The following is a 26,881-nucleotide window of genomic DNA, read 5'->3' as shown; positions in this document are numbered from 1 at the left end:
CGCTATACAAACAAGCCGAAACCGGAAGTACGCGCGTCACGAGCTCCGAAACGACACTATACCCCCGCCTTATCTGCGCCGGAGAGCGGTGGTGGTGGTGATGGTGGTGGTGATGGTGAAAGGGCTTGCCGTTGTCGGCCTCACGTATGTGGGCAACGTCACGACTGACGCCCTGGGGAAATGTGCGTCCTGGGCCGACTTCTAGGGGAACTGTGCCGACATATGTCTGAAAGCGTCTGAGGAAAACCCAGGAAAAACCCCAGACAGCACAGCCGGCACCGGGATTCGAACCCGGGTACCTCCCAGTCTCGACGGTCTATCTGGACGACGGAGAGCGGTCTATCTGGCCAACAGATTAGCGCCTACTCCAATCACCTGCATCGCTCCAAAGCACGAGGCCCTCTCACGTGGAACACCTATCGCTCTTTCTGATGGATTTGAATAATGACTGGCTCTAATCGCTATCTCGCATTTCCCGGAAAACATCTAACTAATAAGTTAATTAATGAATTTTAGCTAATTAGTCGTCCAGTTGGTACAAACGCTTTCTGACATGCACCTGCTCAAATGGCATCTTTGCTGTTCTCACAGCTTGTCAATAAAATTAAAAAAAAATCTAACGAATGAAAGAAAACACCTAACCATGGTTCACCTAATTCATGCTTAAACACCTAAACCTAAACACCTAATTTACGGTGTTACGTCGCGAAACAACTTGCGTGAGTGTTAAAAGCGGGACATAGCACGTTCCTCAGCAACCACCTTTACTTATTTGTTGAAAGTGGAAGGCGTACGCCTTTTTAGGACACCTTGCGTTTCACTCAACGGCGACAAAAATGCGCACGTATCGTTCTCGTCTCAAAACGGGTGCGATAAGCGCTGTCATTCTCTCGAGTGTATTATTTGGGGAAGTTCTATTTTGAGAATGTGTTACGACAAACGTAAAGCTGTTTTCAAATGGTCTTGTGTAGTGTTGTGTACGTTGGTACATGTGGAGTAACGTTGACTTGTATCTATTCCTCGCAGCTTCCGGATAGATAACACGGATCACATAATCGATGTCAACAAAGGCAACATCCCTTTCGAGTATGACCAGGTCAACATCATCTGTCCCGTCTACCAGACAGGAACTCGAGAGGAGGACGTGGAACAGTACATCATCTATAACGTAAGTGTGCCCGACAACGTACCCAATAAAACTTCAATGTTGAGCATATCTTAAAAGGAGCAAAAAGTCGAGGCTAACACTATGGAAACCGTGTGGGAAGTACGCAGAACCGATACATTATGCTTTCTGGATGTCATCATAAAAAGGCCACTTCTACATGGTATGTGCGCCTGACGTAACACTCTTGCGGCGGCGCTGCAGGCAGTGGGGAGTCTGCTTAATTGGTGTGGGCAAAACAGCCGCCGTTTTCAATTTAAGTGATCGCTGTTTTCGTGGAAAGTGAACAGGCCGCAAAGCGGCCTGTATCGTGTACGTACATATCGCGTAACGACACACGGCCGCACGCAAGCCGTGTATGCCTCAGGTACACACTCGATGGAAAAAGGATGAGGAAACCACTTTTCATCAGTTTCCGCGCAACGCAGAAGGAAGAAAACGCTTGATCGCTGCAGTTAAACGGAAAACTTCCCTGTCATCGCTTTTGTGAGATTCCCTCACCATTACCTGTGTACAGATAAACGATTCTAACTGGAATCGGTCTAACATCTCAATTTTTTTTTTCTTTTACAAATCAATCAATCAACATGAATCGGGGCACAGTAGCAAATTGGCGCCGTTTTCAGGAACGCCCCGATGAAATAACTCGCCTATAAGATGAAGCAATTGTATGCTTCAAGTGACTTGTACGCTAGCACAGTATCAGCAGTGAACTGGCTCGGCGAAAATGGGGGGGGGGGGGGGGCACGTAGATGCATTTGTCGGCTGCTACGGGATGTCGACAAGTTGAAGGTCCGGGCCGTGATAAGCGGAAGAAAACCACAGATGATACGTGATACGAGCACGTGATCCTACTTTCTGCGTCAGGGATCCGACAGGGGCCGCCACCACTCGTCCTCGCGCCACCTGGCGGTACTTTTTTAGTTCTGCTCCACACGGGACCGTCCTTGTTTCTTCCGCTGCCTGTGGATCGAGTGCACGTTCAATCACAACGAATTTGTACAACCCAGGTGAATTACCCGTTTTGTTCATTATCACATCGAGGAAAGCAAGCGCTGGAAACTTCCAGTTCGATTTGTGGCAACATCCTTCCGACCAATGGCCCGAAGAACATCGTATGCATAAACGATGGAAACCAAGACAGGAGACGCACGTATTTTTTTATATATATTTTTTTACGACATCGTTAGTCATCATTTAACGACTTCCCTCTCTTCCATCCATCCGTTCGAGACGGCGAAATTATTAATGAAAAATTAATAAATCGCTGTCAAAACCGGCCAAGCCTCTTTCTCACCTGAAGCAGGATGTATTACATAACAGCCCAGCTATTACGTCAGATATCTACAAAAAAAACGTAAAAAGAAGACGAGAAAGAGGAGAACATTATGTAAAAAAAGGGGGTCCCTTTCTTTTTCCCAAAGTTTCGAACGCATGCAACTTACATGAGACGCATTTTGGGTGGGCATAATGGTTATAATTCGGCGACCCCCTTCCACGCAATAGAGAGGAAAGTGAGGAGGGGTAAAAATGCGTGCCTTTCCATATCCACTTACCACTTTTCTCCTCTCCAGTTTTGTGAATAACTAATGCCGCCACTCTTTTTACTCGTACATGAAGGCAGCCTCCACCTTTGAGCGCCCTCTAATGGAGCAAAAGGTGGTCGGAACGTGCGAATCACGACAACGTTTGACGGACCGTGGACTGGGCATAAAAAAGAAAAAAAAAGAAGAAAAAAAACGTCCGAATTGTGACCTTTTGACCTCTACCGGCCCTACTACCTTTCCTTTAATGTGTTCTGAGACAAAAATGGAAGCAAGAAAAAAAGAAAAAGAAAGGCAGCCATAATAGGCAATCTTTCCTGGACCGGCCGGCAAAAGCGGGCGCTTCAAAAAGATCACGTGAAATAATTACAGGCCACAGCGGATAGGTGGCGCCTCGGAACCGGTGTTTATGATAATGGCCTAAACGCCCTCTAGAGGCAAAGCGGCATCTCTTTTTTTCACTTCTCATCAACTTAGACGAAAGAAAAGCTTATACTACCTGCTCATAGCGCCTACCTGACTACGAAACTTGGTTATGCATGTTTTCGTGTGCCCCCCTCTCCTCGCCTCCCTTGTCGTGTGGCCTGAGTGAATGTGTGTTGCATGTTCTAGCGCGACGAGTCTTTTCGTCGTATTATTATTATTTTTTTTTTTGTATGATGGGATTGGTGATTATTAAATCTTCACGTCGGTAACGCTTGGTAGTGAATGTAGACTCGGTACTGTCCTCTTGCGACGTGTTTTTTACAGCTGGTGTTTATATGAGGTTTTCAGTTTCTCCGAGACATAACGCAGGAGCTACAGTCACAGATGTACACCTGCGCCAACGGATAATGTAGTCCGCTCAGTGACGTAGCCGTGGGAGGGGCTCGCGGGGTTCAAACCCGCTCGAACTCATACCGTTGATTGTGCAGCCGGGAAAGAGAAAGGTACAATCCTTCTCGGCATGTAAAGTTCCCATCGAACCCTGCCCCCAAGAGAAAGAAAAACTATATTTTTCTGGCTACGCTATGGGGCGTACGCCACGCAGACGGGGAAGCCAAATGACACGTTTGACGCGAAGATATCACGTGTTTGCATGCAAGTGTGTTCTAACTAGATGGAAATTGATGTTCTGAGGATGGAACACTGAAGAAAGGACAAACAACACAAAGCCTCATGTGCCTAAGAACAATGAAAGAAGAAAGCCACTGAAAAGGTTAGCCAGCTGCGGGACTCGAATCCCCATCTTCTGGATTGCCGGTCCAGGGCTCTACCAATTGAGCTAAGCTAGCACGCCTCTCCAATGAGAGTGAGATAACTGATGTTCTGAGGCTGGAACAACATAGAAAGGACAAATACATACAAATCTTCAATTGCCTAAGAAATTAACGATGAAAGATGGAAGTCACTGAAAAGGTTAGCTCCTCTCCAGTGACTTCCAAGCCATCGACAGGCAATCCAGAAGATGTGGGTTCGAGTCCTGCAGCTGGCTAACCTTTTCAGTGACTTCCTTCTTTCTTCATTCAGTGTTCTCACTATGTCGCTCTAAGTGCTTTCGCAACATGATCGATGAACAAGCAGAAGTTTCGAGCATGCGAGCGCACTACGTTCTGACTCGGAGACGTTATGTGCACGTCTAAGCAGATGTCTTCAGATTTGTGAGCGGAATTGACCAGACCTGTAGGAGTTAGCTTGTTTCTAACGCTTTTCTTCGCCTCTTTCTCTGTGCTTGCAGGTGTCAAAGGAAGAGTACGATTCGTGCCGCATCACGAACCCGCATCCGCGGATCATCGCCGTCTGTGATAAACCCCACCAGTTAATGTACTTCACCATAACGTTTCGCTCTTTCACGCCGCAGCCAGGGGGCCTGGAATTTCGGCCGGGTCAGGACTACTACTTCATCTGTAAGTGCCTTCACGTATGCTCCTGCTGCTCCTTCTATTTTTTATTTTTTTTCATGTTCGTTGTTGTATCATCCGTACGGAGGACAGTTTTATTTGCACAGGTTAAAGGAAATGTCTACTGCTATTTGTTGTAACTAAGTATTCGTACACTTTTCGTTCCTATAATTTTTTTTTCCCATGACGTAGCGTGAATAGACCTCTCCCTGCTTGTATACAAGTGACGTGATAGTGTTCGACAGCGCCACCAATTTGGTAGAGTTGAACTACGCGCGAAGCTAGAGGCGAACAAGGTCGCGCCCGAAAGCCACGGTCTTGACGGGATTACGATGGTCCCTGAAAGGGACGCGACCTTCGGTCCTACTTTTCTTTCAGTACACTCTAAAAACAGAACTTCACCGCATAGCACGCTGTGCGCCAACCATTGCCGCGAATGATATGGTTATCGCTTCTGATTCGAAGAGAGAGGGGGGCGTACGCCTTTTTGTGGCAATTTTTATATATCCGAATTGTCACAAAAAGGCGTACGTCCCCCTCTCTCTCTTCCAATCAGAAGCGATAACCCTATCATTCTTGGCAATGGTTGGAGCACAGCGTGCTATGCGGTGAAGTTCTGTTTTTAGAGTGTACGAGGCAGCGAACAAATGCCCATTCGTGGAACCCGGCCCTCCCCTTCCGATTTGTTTCGGTTTCAGTCTGTGTACCAACGTCATGATGACGTTTCTCGAGTAGAGGTCTATTATAAACGAGGAAATAGTGTGGTACGTTCTTACGAGTATCATCAAACTGTACCCGTGTTGAAACTCGGAACGGCAAGAAATGTAGTCCGTCAATCCTAACAGAGTTGCTCCGCCGGAGAAATCATGCAGCGCCACCAGGTGCTTTCTAAAGAGACGGACTACTACTACTAAAAAAGTAACAACACCGAAGATAGCCCCACCAAATGGAAAAACGCAACAAAAAAGCCTCCAACGCCAAGAACAACAAAATAAGGCTCTAATGTCGAAAAATGCACCCGCTGTCGTACTTCATTGAAGCGACTTCCCCACGTTCTCTAACTTACGCAGTTGCAGACGTCATAATTCTATTTTATCTGCAGCGACCTCTACGGGAGACATGGATGGGCTCCACCAGCGTATCGGAGGCCGCTGCGCAACGCACAACATGAAGGTCATCTTCAAGGTGTGCTGCGACCCGAGCAAGTGTGAGTATCAAAGCCCCACTTACGGGCTGGAATCGCCTCCATTGAGCTTAACGACGCGCACGTCTCCGAAATAGTAATGAAAGCGGGTGTGTCCCATCAGGAAGGCGGCGGCGTACCGGCCTTTGAACTGGAAGGAGACTTTCAAGCTCGTCCGAGTTGTCCAGCATTACCTGTGCTGCCCATTTTATCTGTATTTCATGAACTTTCCACCGAAGTGCATCCGGATGTAAATTTGAATTCGCGAAGAAGAAGAAGAAAAAAAAAAAAAATGCAGACGGCAATGGTTCCACCGCAAGCTTTCTTCACCGCAGCGCACCGCCGTCGCGCGGGAAAGCCAACTTTCCAAAATGAAAGATATCAATTACGTGGACCGAAAGTTACATCTATATGTGCCATTCGTGGTGTTTTCTTCAATTTTGGGTACCTGCAGCTGCTATTTAAAGCAAATTGCAAGAAAACTTGTTACCAGTGAGTAGTCAGTGGTGCTGAGTAAGGATGTGATTTTTGTTAGTTTACTTTCGTTAGTGGTGACCAGGACTATGTATTTTAGAAACACTGTGCGAACTGCTTCATGACGTCTTCACAGTTATAGTGTGCACCGCCGTGTAGGCAGCTGCTGTTGGTTGAGCATGGAAATCAAATAAAATACTGTGTGCTCCACAGAATGTAGGTCCGTTCTAACTTCGTGACAAGCTTGTTGCATCTTATTGAGCACTACTGCGAGCCATTCAGCTTGATATGAGAGACTAAAGTGTGTTTGTAATTTTGCATCAGCAGCAACTGCTCGCCCTCGCCTGAGCAGCAGCAGCTCGGCAACTCCAGTGCCAGGCCACCGACGCCAGTGGGGGGGACTTCCGGAACAGAACACGACCCGTGTGGTTCCGACTCCAGCGCGACCCGCGACGACCACCCCCCATCGCTGGCTGGGGCCCCTCTTCCCGACCCCGCCGCCACCGCAGCTCCAGCCCAGGGGACCTGTGCGAAAAACGTACGATGTGGCTGTTGCTGATGGAAAGAAACCTTCAAAGAAATCGGGTGAGTACCCCAAGTACCTCGTCAACACGAGTAATTTCAGATTCAACCATTTGTAAAACCACTGGCCTATTTACGCACCATCTTTTGCTGGTACCCAGTATCACATTTCCATTGCATAATCCTTGTTCTCAAATACCGCCCTGCTTGCGAACAGACTTAGTGCTACAGGCAGGGTGGATTGGTTGAAATACGTAATTGATTTTTAATTGCGATTTAATTTGCAGATTTTCAAAACGATTTAAATCAGCACCCAAATAGATGTTTTAATTAAAAAAAAAACAGTCACTGAAATTCGGAAGGAAACTGCGAAATGTGGCACAGGCTCACAAATGTTTTATGAGCAGATGTCATTTCGGCAACATTGAGACAAATAGGTGTATGTACTGTAATTTCACGCGTATTAGCCGTGTCTTATGTGCGATTTTTTTTTCTCACGGGCGCTCTGCGGCTTACCTGATGACTCTTTTTCCCTGGCCGGTTTTGACGAAGGGTCCGACAGTGTCTCTGGAACAGCACCGCCCTTCCAATGCACGAACAATGCGCAACAGGGGCGCGTCCACATTTGAGTAGACTGACCATCCTGGTGCCTTCCCCCAAGCAGCTTTAACGAAAGTGGTGACAGTGATTCATGTCTTCTGGAAGGCCACTGACCCGTCGATCCATGAAAAACACAGAGCAAGGGCACAATCCGATCTTGGTAGAACACTAGAACTGACCTCTTTTGTTGTACACCATACCGACCCCGGAGTATGTGGGAGTGTGGACCACAGGGTTCATGGCCTTCTCTATGGTCTCCTTTGTCACACAAATCAGTCGCGTCTTATTGCCCGCGGCTTATCTGCCCGAAAATTTTCAAGACGTTCCTAAAAATGGGTCCTGCGGCTTATCTGCGGTGCGGCTTATACGCGTGAAATTACGGTATGTTACAAGAATCAAGTGTTGATACATGAAATTGGTACAATGGTATTTAAGTGCACTTGCTCTAAAGGGCTTAAAGGACCACTGAGGTGGCCCCCCCATAATATTTTTTTATTTTGTTCGTTTCGACTGCGGCATGTTTTGCAACAAATAAAATGAGCTCCTGCACTCAAGGCCTCTGTTCTGTACACCTTTAAAAAAAAATCCTCCACTCTTGCAAAGAGAGAGTAAGAGAAGGACGTAGGAGCGGTGGTTGTTATGTTACGTATCCCCCTGGCAGGGTTGATCGTGTGACCCATGACGTAGAACGCGTGAGCCAAGAAAAACGAAATGGAAAGGAAAAGCATAGAGACTTGCCGACGTCACACGCGGACATCGTGCCAGCCCTCCGAGGCTGCTTTCTCTGAATTTTTTTGTAAATTTGTCTGTGCAGTGACAATACACTGCACAGCAAAAACGTTTTGCGTGGTGGCCCATGGTGGACAGCTCATCCTGTCCTAAATATCCCAAAACACAGGACATTAAGCATTCTGTATTACTGCCTGCAGCTGTGCTTGCTTCAGCAAACCATCTAACGTTCCTAGTGTGATGTAGCTGTAGCTAGAAGAGTGGAAGCGCAAAAAATGACACGCTGACACGCGTCTCTGGAACCAACGACAGAGCAGAGGATACAATCTAGGAGACAAACCGCTCTGTCATCCGTGTCATTTTTTGTGCTTCCACTCTTCTACATGTCTTACCAGCATGCCTAAACATCAATGTTACTCAGCTATAGTTAACTTACCAAGATCGATTGATGTTGGCTTCGGCACATGCTGTTGGCGAAGCGAGTACCGTAATTTCACGCGTATAATCCGCAGAACCCGTTTTTAGGAGTGTTTTAAAAATTTGGGGGCAGATAAGCCGCGGGCAATGCGACGCGACTGATTTGTGCGACAAAGGAGACCATAGAGCAACCCTGTGGTCCATACTCCAGGGTCGGCATGGTATACAACAAAGTAGGTCAGTTCTAGTGTCCTACCAAGATCGGATTGTTCCCTTTTGCGTGTTTTTCATGGGTCGACGGGTCAGTGGCCTTCCAGAAGACATGAATCACTGTCACCACTTTCGTTAAAGCTGCTTGGGGGAATGCACCAGGAAGGACAGCCTACTCGAATGTGGACACGCCCCTGTTACCCATTGTTCGTGCATTGGCAGGGCAGTGCTGTTCCAGAGACGCTGTCGGACTTTTCGTTAAAACCGGCGCATGGGGAAAATACCAGGGTAAAATAGTCATCAGATAAGCCGCACTGGTGGATAAACCGCAGAGCGCCCGTTAGAAAAAAAAACTGCGCATATGCCGCGACTAATACGCGCGAAATTACAGTACATATTTATTCGAAACAAAATCATACTGCAACGTGAAACCAGTCTTGTGCCTTCTGCCTGAAGGAGCGTAAAAGTTTGCGACAAATATGTCTAATGCGTCCTTCCTCAATTCCAGACGACCGCGACAAGCTGCCAAACGAGACACGAGCCAAGAATGAAGAGCTGGTGAACAGCCAAACGTGCCTAGCTGCACGAGCACCAACGTGGCTGACGTTCCTGGCCACGACGCTAGGCGCCCTCTGGTATCGCCGCACTGTACTACTCCAGCCCACAAGATGAAACAGAGCTGAGCAGATGCGATAGAAGTTCAACACGAGCTTTTTTTCTGCTGCAGATAAACTGTGTCTTGGCTCCACAATGCAGCAGAGCGAAGCAGACGGCAGTTTAGGTGTGAACACATTATTTAAGGGAGAAAGTCGAGAAATTGTCAACATCGGCAGGAGCGTTGTTGCCACCGAAGACTATTTTAGCCTTGTCTCGGCACGTCGGTTAAGCGGACACGGACAGTGGTGTGTGTGTGTGTTTGTTAGTCTCACGTCCGCTGACAACAGACTCGTGGCGCAGTTAGCCACCTGTGGTCGTCAACATCATCTGGTCAATCATCGTCTCTGTGTTGAAGCCACGGTGGATATGAGGGGACACACCCGGACACGCTTTTCTTGTGTTTTCTTTTTTTTTTTTCGCCCAAGGGACAACTGGTTTGGGCGTTACTCTGCATTTGTAAACTGGAAATGGTCAACCATACATGCCATATTTGTTCAGGTTGTAATGCCTTGTATCCAAGAAGAGGCTCTTTGTACATTGGCGTTGCACCTTTTGTATGAGGTTTCATTCGGTCTGAGCCGCTGAAGTGTTGTGGTGTACAGCTGTACTTCACTAAATTGAGACTGATGATGTCACTGCACGAAAAAAAAAAATTGCCTTGTTATAATTGAGTTTTTTTGGGAGTGCGATCTTTGTGCAACTTAGCTTTGTTTTCAAGCCGGACAACTGCGTGCGTACTTGAGCATAAACGTATGTCGTTGCGAGTGGAGCAATTGGAGCAATGTGTCGTGAGAGAGGAATATTCACTGTATAGTAACAGAACAACTGCACAACCTTTCCCCTTTGTAAACAGCACTTCACATATAGTAATTTTATGGGCATGAAAGGCATCTGGACGACTGAGAGAGTGAACGGATCTTCATGGCAGGACGTTGTTACTTTCCTGAATTTTCAGCCAGTAAGGCAATACACACACACACATTCATTGGGATGAACAAGCCTTGTTTTGAATCCACCAACAAAAGTCCCGTAAGGAGGTATATTGCCAAGACCGATGGCAAAAATATTTTTCATTCACAACAACCTGTAGATGAGCAGCATCCATTCTGTTGTTCATGCCGTACTACACAACAGTAAATTGCGCTGGAAATTGGAGATTTACAACGTCCTGCTTATGTCGGGATGTCTCGGTGACAGCGAAGCAGAATCGCGTAATTATTCACTTAAATTATCGTCACAGCATAACAATGCTTATTCAACCTTGCTGGTGCGAAATTATCTTTTAACCACCAAAACAGGCTTCACGGAATTATATCAAAATTTTGGAATCTGGTGAAAGCTAGGTGCATATAAGTTCGTAATGTCCTTCACAAACAAGGCAGCCCTACGCGCATTTAAAAGAAGTCTATTGACATAGTGTCTCAGAGCACAAATGTGACGCACGTGTGTAGGCTACTAAGTTTCCCATGGGTGCTCTCCCCGTGATGCTCTCACGCAGGAGTGTTTCATCGGGAACACCCCCTTGTGTTTACAGCACCTGAAGATCATGTGCACTTGTGATAATAGGAGTTAGAGCAGCTGTTATCTATATTTCGCGTCTTCATACAAATGCAGATACACTGTCGTGGACCACTCCTACCCGTGCCAAAATAACGCGCGAAGCAAAAAAAAAAATGCCATTCAAATTATCACAGCTGGGATGATTGTGTGTGTGCCTGTATGTTGTGTTTGTACAAGTGCCTTAATGTCTTAGCTAGGTCATAGCCTTGCAATGGAAAAAACAACGGAGGAAAGAACGTAACGTAGCTTCCCAGAGGGTTAACCGTGGCGTTCTCACAATTTTTTTTTTTTTACTTGGTTGCTCAATGTTGCACGTATGTTTCAATATCCGTAGGAGTATGCTTTCTTGGCTTGTAGTCAGGCGTCGCAGTCTCTATAGCTTTAGTTTCTGGAGAAACCACTCTTATCCTTCTGGAGTTTCGTACATTGAACAGCAAGTTTGATGAGTGAAGAAAATGAGCTTAAAGATGTGTTCTGTCTCTGTTACAATGCAGCAACATCTTTGCCCTTAATGCTGCTCTGTCTCCGCACTGAGAAAATTTACGTTAATTGAAAGTAACGCATCGAGTCAACCATTCTCTGTGGTGCCAGACTAACTTTTCGTCCAATTTCTTGAACGTTTTTCTGTTCCTGAAATTGTGTATCGGAAATGTATCTTTCAATCGAATCATATTGTGTTAGCACGCAGCACATTCTGTGCTTGGAGCCATTTTTATAAAAGTCCTTAAAATGTTGCCTACACTTGTTTTTAGATCCCGCTCGCACAAACATTAGGGGAAATCTTCAGTGCTCTCCTCAGTAGCTTTGCCAGTACCTTACGAACAAGTTGCACTGAGGACATTATAGCGTCTAACTGAAGCATTACAAAAGCTACTGAGGACACCGCTGAGGAATGTCCTCAACATTTGTGCCAGCGGACCCAGGTGTTCGAGTGCATTTATGAACATTGATTCAGCATTCTCTGTGCAAGTTGATGACAGTATGTGTTTGGTTTGTATGTGCAAGGCATTTACTGAAAGTGGAGATAACAGTTACTGTTCGTCCTGATTCAAAATTTACTACTTATGAATGGGCAAAGAGAAGTCAGACTCCACCAGACACAATGGTGTCAATTTTACTGTGCCAGTGTCTCCAATGCAATTACCGATGTCATAAAGATTTAGGTTGTGGTTTTTTGACAGTCCTGCGTGGCAGCTCAAGCGTTGCTTTTATGCCTGTTTTTAGCATTTTAAAAGTTTTTCTCTGTTGACGAGGCAACTTTGCCAAGAGAAATTATGATATGACAATCCAAAACAAAAGAAGAAAATATGTATGTGCTGCAGCGTTCTGCACAAAGCTTTTAATCGGGAAGGCTGCTATTCCTAAAGACAACGGTCTGTATCATCGGAGATGAGGCTTTCAGAAGGGTAAATCCCAAAGCTAAATTTGAACCTGACAACCAGGAATCTGGTTTTCCATTTTCTCACTGCCTCAAATCGACAGAGGCAAAACGATTTGGGAAGAAAGTGTGAGTTCCAGTTTGAACATTCCAATTAATGTAATCTTAAAAAAATTTCAGTTTGGATAAGACCATACTAGTGCTGATTTAATTTTTCATACCTGCCGCATTTGTGTGCAACTTTACTCTACTTAACTTTATGTTCTACTGTCACCTCTTCAAACTCTACTTAGTTGTTGATATTGTTTAGTCAAGATATGAGGAACCTGTGGAGCAATCTGGAACTTAATATAATAATTTATTTGAAGTGTTTTGCCAGGGTTGCGTGTATGTATGTGTTGGTGTACGTGTGCACTTGAACGTTGCAACTCTGTGACTTTTAAACATTATGTAAAAAGAGAAACTGCAATGTGTGGTTCCGGCAGCAATCAACTGCCGCGACACTTTTTTTTCTCCTTCGCGCCACATTCTTGCTTTAGGAATTTAACGGTTCTTTGCTGCTTTTGTTCTAGTTTTTTTTTTCTTCCCCGGTTGTTATTTATTTTTGTTAGCTGCAGAGTCTCGGACAAAGTTGTAGGGAAGGCAATATGCCATAAATTTAACGTGCCACACTGAAATTGGTCATGAGGCACTACTTTACAGTCAGTTCTGTATGTATGTATGTCACTGCTGCAGGTCCCCTTCAAGATCCATTCTCTAAATTTTAAGCGCTCGAGTTATAGTGTAAACGAAGAGACGACTCAACTACAGTTTGTCCACACATGCACATCAAGTAGGGAGGAGAACACATTCCACACTGAGCAAACTTTACCTTGACTGACGTATTGGTTGTTCCCCGCTTTGCAAAAAAACATGCATCACGATGACACCATCTACGCGTCACCTGCAGCTTGATATTCTTATTACTATTATTATTTGTGCTGTAATATAAGGACACACTGATGTAGATCTTGTAAATGTACAGTTTGCTGCTGCCATAAAAGCCAAAGTGCAGTGCCCTTTTTATGGCAGTGTGTGAGAGTGTTTGTGTGTGGAAAAAAAGAAAGATTAACAGATATGTGCAGAGTACCACAGTTGAGTTGATGATAGGTGCTGTGTGATGAGTTTTTGTATGAGCACGGATAATTATTGATGCGGAAAAGAAATAAAAATGTTTTTGTGAGAAGAAACGAGGGTTTGTACTCCAGTGTAAAAGTGTGTGTATAGTGCACTGAACCGCCATACTTTTTCTTTGGCATTTACGGAAACATACACGAAATTTCCTGCGAAGCGAACCTGAGTGGTCAGGCATGGGCAAATGTCCACATGAGCTCTGCCCTCACCTTAATTTTTGCCATAGTTTTTGAAATTTCTCCTCACCTCATATCAATGTCAGTGGGGTGAGTGTGAGGGCCTCTTCACACTCATCTGCCACCAGCTGGCGTAGCTGAGTGGTTAGTGTCAGTGCCGTGTATCAAAAGGGAGTCTGGCCATTAATGGGACTTGCATATCCTGAGGCTCCACTCACTTTTTGTGGTACTTAGAGCTGTGCGAATATTCGAAATTTTGAATATGAAACGAATATTTGATGCTATTCGAATGCTATTGACAACCTATTTTCAGTATTTGAAATTTTTGAATATGTTTCGAATAGTACTGAAGCGAAGCATCGCTGTTGCAAGGGAAGGGTAACTGACGTATTTTCGTTATCGCTATACTTTCGTTTCCGTTATCCGTTTCCCATACCAGCCTTTCAATTTCGTTTCCCTTACGTTTCCGTTACTGTTTCCGGTAATGGAAAGGCTGTTACAGAGCTGCGGGAGGACAGGCAGTCCGGCTCTGTCAGCACCCTGTTTTGCCCAAGTGCTGCTTCGGTGTCATGCGTACACACTACACAAGTAATTTTGCGTCGTTTGGATGCGCACATCTTGCAAGATTTTTTTTTAAATGTAGGAACATGTCTTCAGTCTTCACTCACTCTGAGTCCAGCAACTCAAGATGGGCGTAACCTTCATCCATGTCGCATTCATAAGCGGACGCTCTCAGTAGTAAATAATACTGCCATAGCCACGGTGAAATGAAAAAAAGTAAAAATCAAATAACTAAAAATCGTAGGCTGTCATCCTCGTGCTATGGTGGAGTATAGTCATGTGTTGATGTCGAGGAGTTACGAGGACTGGGATGAGGTAAGCGAAGGATGCATCCTCGAGATCCAATATTGCGCTTTGTTTTCATGCTCACGTATAGTATTTAGAGCATTACAGGGAATGGAGTCATCAAAATACAAAAATTAAATTAAAAGTCCCTCAAATGTCATCGCACAACAGGAATATAGCCGTTACCTGAATTTAATACCGGACGATAATTTTCGTTTCTGTTTCTGTTTCCGGTAATAGAGGACCGTGGTATGTGTTTCCGTTTGCGTTATCGTTACCATCTCCAATTTCGGTAATATACCGTTTCTGTTTCCGTTACCATTACCGTTATACCCTTCCCTGGCTATTGCCATTCTGCAAGTGGGCTTCGCCTCGTTACACTGAAGAGTTAGGTGAAGCTCGCTTCATGTTACATCCATTGTTCTTTCGGCGTGCGGCTCCATTCTGCAAGTCGGGTTCACCTCATTACAGTCGAGCGTTAGGTGAAGTCCGCTTTACACTTTACAATACTATATCATAAACAAAATACTTCGCTCTTACTACAAAATACTACCCTCTTCGTATACGCTTCTAATACTATATCACTAAAGCCTACAAATTTTGTGAGCTCATAGTCAACACCTGGGCATTGCAGGTTCCAGTAAATGTACCCCCAACATTCCGAGTTATGTTCAGTAACAGATGGAAATACGTGCAGTTTCTAAAAAAAAAAGGTCCTGGAAATTCACAACGTAAACATAGAAATGAGGAGATGCACACAAAGCAGGCTGCGTGGAACATGTTGACTAACTCTCAATGTAGTTCCCACTAATGATCCCACTGATACACAGCAGAGACGGACACTTCTCTCATGATATGTTATGCCGGGTGAAAAGGCTCACGTGTTTGGAGCAGAACATCATGCACACCACCACCAAATATTTCACCATGAGGTATTCAGAATTATTCAAATTGGACCTTTTCTGATTATTCGAATTCGATTGGCCATCTGAAGAAATTATTCCGATTCGATTCGCAGTGTAAGTGAAATCTTTGTAAACTATTCGCAATGGAAATTTCGCTATTCGCACAGCTCTATAGTATCTAGCCAATGACAGGTCGAAATACAGCTCCCTATTATTACAGGCCATCCTGTACTTATACCTCACCCTTATTACCTGGGTGCCACCATTTTGGAGAAACTAGATCGATTTGGATTGAAACGGATATCAATGATGACAGGCTAAAACGACGGGTTTTGCGCCCACATTTATCAACGCCATCTGCATGGAGAGAGGCATGTTGGGAAGCCTCAGAACTGCAGAAATAGTTGCTGGCTACCGGGACTACTGCGTTTTTCTAACCAAAGAAAACAACTAGGTAAATGATATGTTTTTACCTGAAAGAGGAACAAACCAAGAACGAAATTAAACAGGAATGACCCTCGTATATTGTGTGAAACGTATAAAAATTTAATTTTAACGCCCGTTTCTTGAAGATGATCCGCCATTGTTTACTGAGGACCTCCGGACCCAACCGGCGGCACAGTCTCATGCCCGCTATGCGTGACCCAATAATAACCCAACCCAACGGCCCTACCTTTTGCAAGCAAGACGGCAACTTCCGGATCCGACAAGTATTGCCGTCCTGCGCTAGCAATGCTTGAGAAGGTGTTGTTCAAGTGCATATAAAAAGAGTTCTAGACCACACAATTTTATAGTTCTTGTATTTTTAGATTCAGTATATGACCTTCTTTCACTTGTATGCAATACTTTCAAACGCTTTCACTAATTTTTATAAGTCAGTGGTTCCGGGATAACGAACTGCAGCCACGTAACGTAAGTAGATGGAATCAAAAATGCGCCAAAGTATGTATAAATAAAATTCTATGATATAATGCAAAGTCTTCGGATCAGAGGCATATTGCGTGCTATTTTCTTGAGATCGCGGTCTTCACTAGGCCTAACGGTAGCGCCGAAACGTGCCATTTTCGCGTAAACAGTGATGCCAGAGCGAATTTAAAATTGAAGCCCAATAGACCTCTCCCTGTTTGTAAATAAATGACGTCATAGTGTTCGACAGTGCCACCAATTTGGTAGAGTTGAACTACTCTCGAAGCTAGGGGCGAACAAGGTCGCGCAGGAAAGCCACGGTCGAGAGGGGATTACGATGGGCCCTGAAAGGGACGGGATCTTCGGTCCTACTTTTCTTTCAATAGGAGGCTGCAAACAAGTGCCCATTCATGAAACCCAGCCCTCCGCCTCCAATTTGTTTCGGTTTCAGTCTGTCTACCAACGTCATGACGACGTTTTTCGGGTAGGTCGATTTGGAGCTATAGTTACAAGAGGATGTACACTCACAGAATCAACGTTTGCCACATAATCTCCGCTTCGACGTTCCAAGCACCATCCTCCATTTTGGAGAAAGTTGTGTGTCATGGTGGCCCCCATAGTAAGCGACAACCAATGAAATGCGCCCATGTTTGATTGACAGGTCCAGCCTCTTTTTTAGGCTCCTCCTAACGGCCAGACTCCCTTTTAATACACGGCCACTAGTTAGCGTGCTGGCCATGTCACGTCGCGACTGGGAGGCACCCGGGTTCGAACCCCGGTGCCAGCTGTGCTGTCGGGGGTTTTTCCTGGGTTTTCCTCAGACCCTGTCAGACATATGTAGGCACACTTCCCTTAGAAGTCGGCCCAGGACGCACATTCCCCAGAGCGTTAGTCGTGACGTTGCCCACCTCTGTGAGGCTGATAACGGCGAGTTCTTTCAATAGCATCACCACCCGTCGTGAAGATGCCCATCAGGGATTTCCCAACACCCCTTGTTTTTCTTTCTTTTTTTTCAGATACCCTCCTTCTGAAATTTCTGAGATTGCCCAATACAGCTCGGCTACCAACGCATATGCCCACAAACATGTGTCCATGTTTACCTTTCATGCCTTTGCATGCATTGTGTTTGCCTTTCTGCTAGGTATTTTGGGGAGCGGGACCCTGGGAAAATTCCTGTACATAATAATTGCAACAACAGCGTGAGTGCACGTACGATTATCTAAATCATTTAGAAGTATTTGACGTTAGCAACGTATCCTTGGGCTTGGGGAAAAGACAAATGGAGAGAACACAAAACATTAGTGAGTTGCTGGGTGCCCTATCTTGAACCGAATTCGTCCATCGTCCAAGAGCAATTTATAATTAGGGTCTGACTTTTTTCTTAGTTCATCCCCCAATTATTCCCTCCCGAAACACTTTTGGGACATATCGGGTTTAACCCGAATTCCCCCGAATTTTAATCATATATCACATGCAGTACTTAGTTGCAATTTGTATGCATATTGCTGAGTGCGACAATAAACTATGTCAAGCACACTGTGGTGCTTGTCATTGTAAGACGTGGGGTATGCATGTTTGACCAATATAGTATATGCGCTCTTTCTGCGGCCAGCTTGGCGGACAGAAAGAAAACAAAAAATAATAAATGGATACCCGATAAAAGCTAAAAAGAGCCGACAATCCTTCCAATGTTGCTCACCTCCCAAGTTAAAATTTTTTCGTGTATGAACGTCCAGTGTATGGTACGAAGCTGCATGAACGTCGAGAGTACGAGCGAGTGCAAGGCGTCTTCTCCGCATTATGGGGCTGCTCCGTGAAGAGGTCCGCTCTACGGCACGCCCGTATTTATAGAGCCCGGAAACCGACTTTTTCCATCAGGAACCAGAATGTGTTCCATTTGAGTAAAAAACACGAATTCTACATCAAGCTAAATGTAGTGCTCGGATTATAGGACGGTTTATCTTAATTTGAAGCACGATAATTATCAATCCAATCTAACGACACCGTCGCATTGGCATCACTATGCTCGTCGCACTATAAATACGGGTTCGGGACGCATTCTGTCGTACTTCCAAAGTACATATACTAAAATTGGAACGATACAGAGAAGATTAGCATGGCCCCTGCGCAAGGATGACACGCAAAATCGTGAAGCGTTCCACATTTTTTCGTGAATCCTCCGCCGAGAGTGCCACTTTTCTTTATGCAAAAGGATTCTGCGAGGGAAAAATCGGCTGCTGTTTCGAAATCCGTAAGACGGATTGAAATCAGGTGCTACGGATACATTACGGTGTTACCGGGTTATTCTTTTTGTTTTCCTTCTGTCCGCCAAGCTGCCCGCAGAAAGAGTGCGCATAACATATATATTGGTCAAACATGCATACCTCGCCTTTTGCAATGACAAGCACCACAGCGTGCTCGACATAGTTTATTGTCGCAATATGCGTACAAATTGCTACTAAATGCTGCACGTGATATGTGATTAGAACTCACTAATGTTTTGTGTTCTCTCCACCTGTCTTTTCCCCAAGCCCAGGCATGCGTTGCTAACGTCTCGTATTTCTAAATGATTGAGATAATCGCTCGCGCATTTACTCAAGTTTCACTCATGCTGTCGTTGCGATTATTGTGTACAGGGATTTTTCCAGCGTCCCCCTCCTCAAAATATCTAGCAGAAAGGCATGAAAGGTAAACATGGACAGATGTTTGTGGATGGACACGGACATGGGACGGCTAGACATGGACACATTGGTAGTCGAGCTGTATTGGGCAATCTCAGAAATTGAATGGGGAGGGCATTAAAAAAAATAGGGGGTGATAGGGAAATCCCTGATGATGCTGGAGGGTCCAACGAGCAGGAGGATCCAACGTTGGATCCTCCTGCTCGTTTTATACTCCAACACGATGGATCTGTCAGCACGTTTGGATCCTTTAGCTCTTTGGAAACTTCTTCACGCGTTTCCCTATACGTTGCGGGAAAGATTAATACCGCAATAAACAGATGGATGAAAAACATTGCGCGCGTGCGGTTGGGGACTATACTTTGCATCCGTGGTATGCACATCACTGCGAACGGAAAGCGCACGGAGCCGTAAATCAAAATGAACGGTAGCATTCGTGTGCGTTATTCATACCTGGCTGAATGTCATTAAATTACTGTCACTGCAAGGAATGCCATTGCACAGTGATGTCGTAGGTCCTATTGTGGGAGGGCAAATACGTCGGGGCACCCCAGTTGGAATCCATAGAGAAACGGCAGATACGCACAAGCCGACCACCACAACCAAACTAAGCAGAAGGGCAGTGGCAGTAAGGAGTTTAGCCGATGAATCGTCTTCAAACAACGAAGTCAACGCGTGTGACCTGCATAGGTGACATGTCAGACATTCGAGAGGAACACTGGGATGAAAAGGAGGACACCGACAGGGACTTCGAAAGTCGTCTTTGTGTTCGTGTACGTGTGTATGTTAAACAATACGGGAGGTCGCTTTGCAAGTTGTTTCTGCAACAGTTACTCAGAGGACACTGGACCCTGTATATGACGCAGAGCCGACCCATTTATTACTGCAAAAATATTCCAAAGGCCAGAGGGGCCGACATTGTGAAGAACTATTGAACTCCAAAAGGTATAGGCTTTCGCATGGCTTGGCACTAACGATGTTTATCTTATGAGGGACGAAACCTCTAAGTAAATTTTGTTACTTTATGTCGGAGCTCTCTACTTTACCATTTATTATTGTTGTTATATATCATTGGATCCTTCGTCTCGCATTGTATCCTCCTTCCCGTTGGATCTTCCGTCTCTGCTTGGACCCATCTTCACGTTGGATACTTGTTCACGGTGTCACGTGACCGGATTGGATCCTCCTTCTCGTTGGACCCTTACGCTCGTTGGACCCTCGAGCCACAAGCGGTGGTGAAAGAGCTCGCCGTCGTCGGCCTCACAGAGGTGGGCAACGTCATGACTAACTCTACTCACGCTAGAATTAGGTTCAACATAGGAATAATAGCTCTTTTTTTTATATCAATGTTAGGGGCAATCACCAGTTTACCCATTTTAACTTTCTACGAAGAAATAAATGTACGAAGCTTATTTGATAAAGTTAAAAGGGGTAAGCTCTGTGAGTGTCCTTTCCATTGATTTAAAAAAAAAAAGAAGGGCTATTATTCCCAAGTTCCCAAACGATAAGCAAGATTAGATTGTTGGAAAATAAAGTTGTTGTTAGATTGGTGAAAATTTCCTGCGCAATACTTACCGATGATGTCATCAAGTGCAACTGGAGCAGTTGAGAGATCACAGTTCCAGTTGTTTGTCACTTCTCCCTTGTGTTTGCGTCCCTTTTTGCGGCGTTTGCTTGTACTACTATATTCCTTCTTCCGCTGCTTGTGCTGTCTGCTAGAGGCATCGTTTCTTTAGCACTACTTCGCGTTTTCTAACAAGTTTTCCGTCGTTTCTTCCAGCGTCATTTAAATGCTACACTCTTAGAAGTGAACTTCACCACATAGCACGCTGCTAGCCAACCATCACCCCGAATGACAACGTTCTCGACCCTGATTTGTTGAAAACGGGAGGAGGAGCCTATTTTGTGCTCATTATGCACGGCACAAAATAGGCTCCTCCTCCCGTTTTCAACAAATCTGGGACGAGAACGTTGTCATTCGGGGTGATGGTTGGCTACGAGCGTGCTATGTGGTGAAGTTCATTTTTAAGAGTGTAGTAACTTCACCTTTTAACCAACCATCGTCTCGAATGACATGTTGAAAACAGGAGGCGTACGCCTTTTTTGTGACAATTATGCAGGGCATAATTGTAACAGAAAAGGCGTACGCTTCCAGGGGAGAGAACGATGTCATTCGAGACGATGGTTGGTCAGGAGGTGAAGTTACTGCCATTCCGTTTAATGCATTAAATTTGCAGTTTGGCTAGGGCCATTATACGGTGCTGTTCTTTCTTTTTTCTTAACCAGGAATTCAGCGGGTTCTCTCATCTCACACGCAGCCAGGATGGCCTTTAGACTAACTCCCACCGTGCTGTTAGGGACCATGAGAAACCCTCTGTTTATAACACGGTACAACTATATGCTAGGACAGTACAAGTGCTAAAGAAGATGCTTGTGAGAGCTCCATTTATGCAGCCTTTTCTTTCTTCTTAAGATGTAACTGTCAAGTAACTGTTACTTTAATGCAGTAAATGTAGCTGTAACTAGTTACGTTTCAAAAATAGTAACTGCAACTCTAACTCAATTACTATTTTTGAAGGAAAATCGTAACTGTTAAACTTAGTTACATTTTTTGGGTGACTTACCCGTGACTGTATTCTTCCGCGATGTCTTCATGCCGCGTGTTTTCCTTCTCGCTCTCCTCCGCCGACATGTCGGCCCATAAAGTGCCTCGTGCGGGCATCCGGTGTCACACATTTCGAAACTTATTTCATCCCAGAGAATTGCTTACCTGAGGTCGGCATGCCACGTGAGTCCATTTGGAGCTACAATAGTATTTGCAGAGTAAAAACGTTCCTTAAAGGACGAGTGCACGAACGGATACAGAAGTCGAACAGTCCAGCCAAGCGCCATCTAGACCAGCAGTTGCAAACTCTTCTTTTCTTTTTTTCAAGGTAATCAGTCTGACTTCTTGTGAAACGTTCTACTACACAACGGCAGACCAGCTCCCGTGGCATAGTGGCTAAGATGATCGCTTTCCACGCCGAGACTGGGAGGTGACACGGGTTCGAATCCTGTCACCGGCTGTGCTGTCTGAGGTTTTCCATGGGTTTTCCGAAGACTTTCCACACGAATGTCGGCACAGTTCCCTCTGAAGTCGGCCCAGGACGCAATCTAACCCCCTGTCTCCCACTCCTTCCTGCTGTCCTCTCCGCTCATAGCCACAGTTGCTTCGCGGCGCTAACACGAAACTATAAAAAAAATAACAGTAGACTATAGACGCAACTGTGTAGAAGTGTGTCGGGCGAGCTAGATGTCGTCCGAGTAGCGAGTTATTGATTTTGATTGATTGCTTTTTTTCATTGCCATATTATGTGATTATTTATGTTGAGAATTGATTGACGATAGCTTCCGGCTCTACAATCTACGACGTACGTCATCCGGGACGTTGGACGACTTGAATGCGGATCCCAAGCTGTCGGACAAGATTAGGTACCAATGTTTGTCGGAAGCAAGCCTTCTGTTCGCACTCAAGTTTCACTCGCAGGAGCTCGACCGTATATAATGTTCGCGGAACTTCGGGATAGGGGAAGCCCGGTTGAAAACCACTGATCAGAACTAAACGGGCGGACCTCGACATTCCCGGTTGTGAAATCCCCGATCTCGAAATTCCCGCTCTCGAAACAAGGGAAATAAAGAAGAATGCTCGATTGCTCCATATGGTGATGATATGCCGTGTTTAAAAACAGGACGTCACTATTTATCCACTCAAATTCACGGGTTTTCGATGTCTGTCCAAGTCGTTTTAGTGAGCGAAAGCCCCGTTAGGCTTAGCAGGGCGTACACTATACGGAGCAGCATGTTGGATAGTTTTTTATTAGGTTAGTCCAAGTTCGCTGTTTGCATTCCCATGTCCAGGTTAGTTTAAGTTGGCCGTTGGCAGTTTCGCGCTCGCGACGTTATAGTCAGATAACATTTATTTAGTTTTTTTCTCGTTTTTTTTTTTTTTGTTTTGCAGCGGGGATTTCGATCACTTTATTTCGAGGTACACTCGAACTAAACAGCTAATTGATGTGACGTAAGTGCCATTGCCCAAGTAAGAGTTCGCCAGTCACAGCGTGCATGGCCGATCTATACGCTGAGCAGTTCCACCACAGCCGTGCTCTCTTAGAAATGAACTTCACCGCATAGCACGCTCTTAGCCAACCATAATGCCATACGCTGACAACGAATCCTTGCAACGGAACAGCCTTCCGGATGGAACGCTCTGCGCAGCCGTAAACGCACGGTAATGTGAATCAGCCTTAACCTGCAAAACCACTGCGACCAAGCGGACTTTTGTAAATGTCCAATGTTGCCAGACATTTTCGCGTGACCTCCACAATCGCGAATTTTTCAATTCGCTAAATTGGCGAAAATTAAGTGCTCGAGAGAGCAATAGGGGCTTTTCGGAGGCCTTGAGGAGGTCTTTTAACGTGGTATTTAACGTCTTTTATGTCATTTACATTGTCATTTATATTTACATTATACAGGGTGTGTGCAGAAAAGAATGACCCGCATTTAGGCACATTGCTTGTTGTCTACCTAACTAACGAACTTCCGGTGGCGCACAATGGCGCATTTATGCATGCGAAATCTGCAGAAAAGTTGTGGAAGCCATACTGAGCAAAAAAATAAACGGAGCAACGAAAACGTCGGCTTCCGTGCATCAGAATAGGGCAACATGGTGGACGTAGGAGAGTTGTGTTCAAGTACCGCTAGGGGAGCTATCGGTGCATAAATCGAAACGATGTCCCACATGGATGCTCATCGGCAGTACCCCTAGCGGTGCCTGCACATAACTCTCTTGAGACCGAAATGCACTACCGTGCACTGTGATGACCGCCCTATGTTTACGCCAATGTAGCCAATGTTTACGCGCTCTGTTCATTTTTTTACACTGAGTATGGCTTCCAGGATTTTTTTGTAGCTTTCGCACACATAAATACACCGTCGTGCACCACCGGAAGTTCCTCGGCTAAGTAGACAACGAGTTACATGTAAAAATGCGGGTCACGTTTTTCTGCATACACCCTGCATACATTGTCTATCTGGGTGACACTTAAGAAGTTTCATGTAACGTTTTGGCGTCACAGTTTGGTGTTGGGCTAAATTAAATTGACTTTTGGTTACTAATTAATTATATCTCTATGATCAGATATTTCTACAGACAGCATGCGTGTATCTGCTTACGTTAACAACAACAACAACAACAATAAAACCAGAGATAAGAGAGAATAATACCACAGATTGGTCTGACATTTACAAGCTGGAGTCCAGTGAAGAAGCTTACGCAGTTTTTGTGTCCCTCATCACCAAGGCATGCGCTCGGTGCACAACATATAAAAGGTGCGGTTGGGAGGTTTAGTCGTCCCGTCAACCCGTGGGTAACCACTGGCCTCCTCAATTCCATTCGTAGGAGGAATAATCTCTACAAGAGGTTACAAAGATACTCTCATGACAATGACCTTCAGAATCGATGCAAGAATTGTTCAAATAATTTAACCACTCTTTTTAGGGTCGCTAAAAGGGAATATTACTTTGGTGAAATTGAAAAATATAAAAGCGACCCCAGGAAAAGTTGGAGGGTCATTAACAATTGACTAGGCAGAAATAAGGCACATGCATCCCCCCCCCCCCCCGAAATGTCCTCGGGTGAAAATCTTTTAAAAGGTGACAGTGAAATCGCCAACGCTTTCAGTATCCATTTCGCTACAATACCCAGTCAGACTTGCGCAACTTCGCTATTTGTACCTCTGAGTAGGCGTCATCATTCTTTCTACTTGCGATCCAACATCCCCTCAGGAGGTAGCAAATGTGATATCAGATCTGTGTAATACCGCTCCTGGTCTTGATTGTGCTCGAGTCACATCAAACTTGTAAAGCACACTCTTGCTCCCGTATTAGCTCACATTTTTAACCTCATGTTTAAGACCGGCACTTTCCCTGCTGCTTTAAAACTTGCTAGGATTAGACCAGTCTACAAGAAAAGCAAGCCCACCCTTATCGATAACTATCGTCCCATTGCCATCCTGCCATTTTTTAGCAAGGTTTTCGAGAAACGTCTTGTGATTCGTCTCAATAATTACATTGAGAAGTTCAATCTGCTAACGCCGAGCCAGTTTGGGTTTAGGCGCCACTCGTCCACTGAATGTGCTGTACTTGAACTTACTAACAAGATCAGAGGTGCAATCGACTCGGGCCAAGTGACCGCTGCAGCTATTCTCATCGATTTAAGCAAGGCATTCGATACTATTGACCATAACATTCTTTTGTCTAAATTTAATAGCTATGGCATTTGTGGTCCAGCTTACACACTAATATCTAACTATCTTTCCAATCGCTCGCAGGTGGTTAAAATTAATGATGACTTGTCTTCACCCGTCACAAGCAATAGAAGTGTTCCTCAGGGTTCTATTCCAGGTACCCTACCGTTTTTACTATATGTCAGTGACTTACCTAGCTCCACCATTCACTCACAGTGCATTTTGTACGCTGATGACACCACCATCTTCTTAGCTGAAAATGACATTAACTCATTGCCGGCTAAACTAAATGAGGACCTTACTAATGTCGTTGACTGGTGCAGCACCAACAAGCTAACTATAATAAAAAAAAACTGAATTCATTCTCTTTCATAGCCCTCAGAGGAAACTATGGGCTGAGGGCTATGAAAGAGAAGAAGAAGGGCTACAGCTGCCAACTTTAACGCTAAATGGTAGCTCTCTTTTATCTACTGGCAAGGTAACGTTCCTGGGAGTAACGTTAGATACCCATTTGAAGTTTACATCACACATCTCAAACATATGTCGTCGTGCGGCTTTCGGCCTCCACGCGTTATTCAAGGTCAGATATTTTTTTTCCACTCCATATACACTTGTGTCATTATATTACGCTTTCATACATTCCCACCTCTCTTACTGCATCACATCATGGGGATCCACATATATCTCTCATTTCTCGTCTCTAAACCGCTTACAAAGAAGAGCTATTCGCATCCATTACATTCACTCCCACAGTATGCAGCAGTCGCCACCTCTTCATATCACTGCGTATTTTGCCACTCATGCAGCTGTTTCATTTCCGCGTTCTACTGCTTCTGTACAAGCATTTGTCAGGTGTCTTCAACAATCAGTGTCTTGCAGTAGTCGTCCCATCTAGATCACCTCGCTCCGGTAATTTTCTCCTGCCACGCACAACAACCAACTACGGGAAGCAAACATTCACCTTCGTGGCTGCCAAACTATGGAACGCCTTGCCCGATTACCTAAAGTCAGTACGTTCATTCCATCGTTTTCGGATCATCTTAAGGAACCATCTCATGAATTAGGCACTCATTTTCATACAGATTTTTTTCATAGACGCTTTTTCAACTATTTGTCTTCTTTCTCCCATAGGTTTTTGCGCCTACACTGTTCACCTTCATAAACGTCACATTTTTGCTCATTCTCAGTTGTTTTTGTTTCTTATATGTATTTAATTTGTTTGTTCTTCTTTTTCTTTTGTGCGTATTGTGCTTTGTCCCTAACTGTGACAGTACATCCTTATACTGGATAACCTGTTCTGATGTTGTGGCCACAAATGTTTGATATTCAGATTGTTTTCGGGAGGCCCCACCTCTAGCTATGCTACGGGGCCCCACTGTGTACTCTGTATGGCAAATGTATGTATGTATGTACTACAAATAAAATTGAATAATAATAATAATCTTTATTAGCGTGCCTAAGAACAACCAAAGCCTTTGCATTGGCGCACGTAGAGAATACAGTACTTACAAATATATACACATATATATATATACATACATATACAGATTAAGCAAAACATAACATATTCAGGACATATTCAGGAACAAGA

General features: G+C 44.8%; 1 protein-coding gene and 1 non-coding gene across 6 annotated transcripts in view; both read left to right on the top strand.

Moving 5' to 3' along the window:
- The window catches only part of LOC135391216 (ephrin-B2a-like), a 503,132-nt gene extending 491,018 nt beyond the window's left edge, over positions 1-12,114 (top strand). For 4 of the 5 annotated variants that reach the window (XM_064621371.1, XM_064621374.1, XM_064621373.1 and 1 more), the window contains exons 2-6: positions 1,027-1,168; positions 4,427-4,595; positions 5,692-5,796; positions 6,571-6,831; positions 9,233-12,114. In XM_064621371.1, the coding sequence (XP_064477441.1) occupies positions 1,027-1,168; positions 4,427-4,595; positions 5,692-5,796; positions 6,571-6,831; positions 9,233-9,396 (841 nt within the window). In that variant the 3' untranslated portion in view covers positions 9,397-12,114. The remainder of the gene's footprint in view (positions 1-1,026; positions 1,169-4,426; positions 4,596-5,691; positions 5,797-6,570; positions 6,832-9,232) is intronic. The other variant, XM_064621372.1, reaches the window with a different exon arrangement.
- Positions 12,115-18,390: 6,276 nt separating this feature from the next.
- On the top strand, positions 18,391-18,493 carry LOC135393611 (U6 spliceosomal RNA). Its single transcript, XR_010422707.1, has one exon. It is a non-coding gene; the product is annotated as a U6 spliceosomal RNA (small nuclear RNA).
- The last annotated feature ends 8,388 nt before the right edge of the window (positions 18,494-26,881 follow it).

This window comes from Ornithodoros turicata, chromosome 4 (assembly GCF_037126465.1).
Source record: "Ornithodoros turicata isolate Travis chromosome 4, ASM3712646v1, whole genome shotgun sequence".
NCBI classification, from domain to species: domain Eukaryota; kingdom Metazoa; phylum Arthropoda; class Arachnida; order Ixodida; family Argasidae; genus Ornithodoros; species Ornithodoros turicata.
Note: the sequence above shows the minus strand (reverse complement) of the source record. Positions and strands in the feature narration are given on the sequence as shown.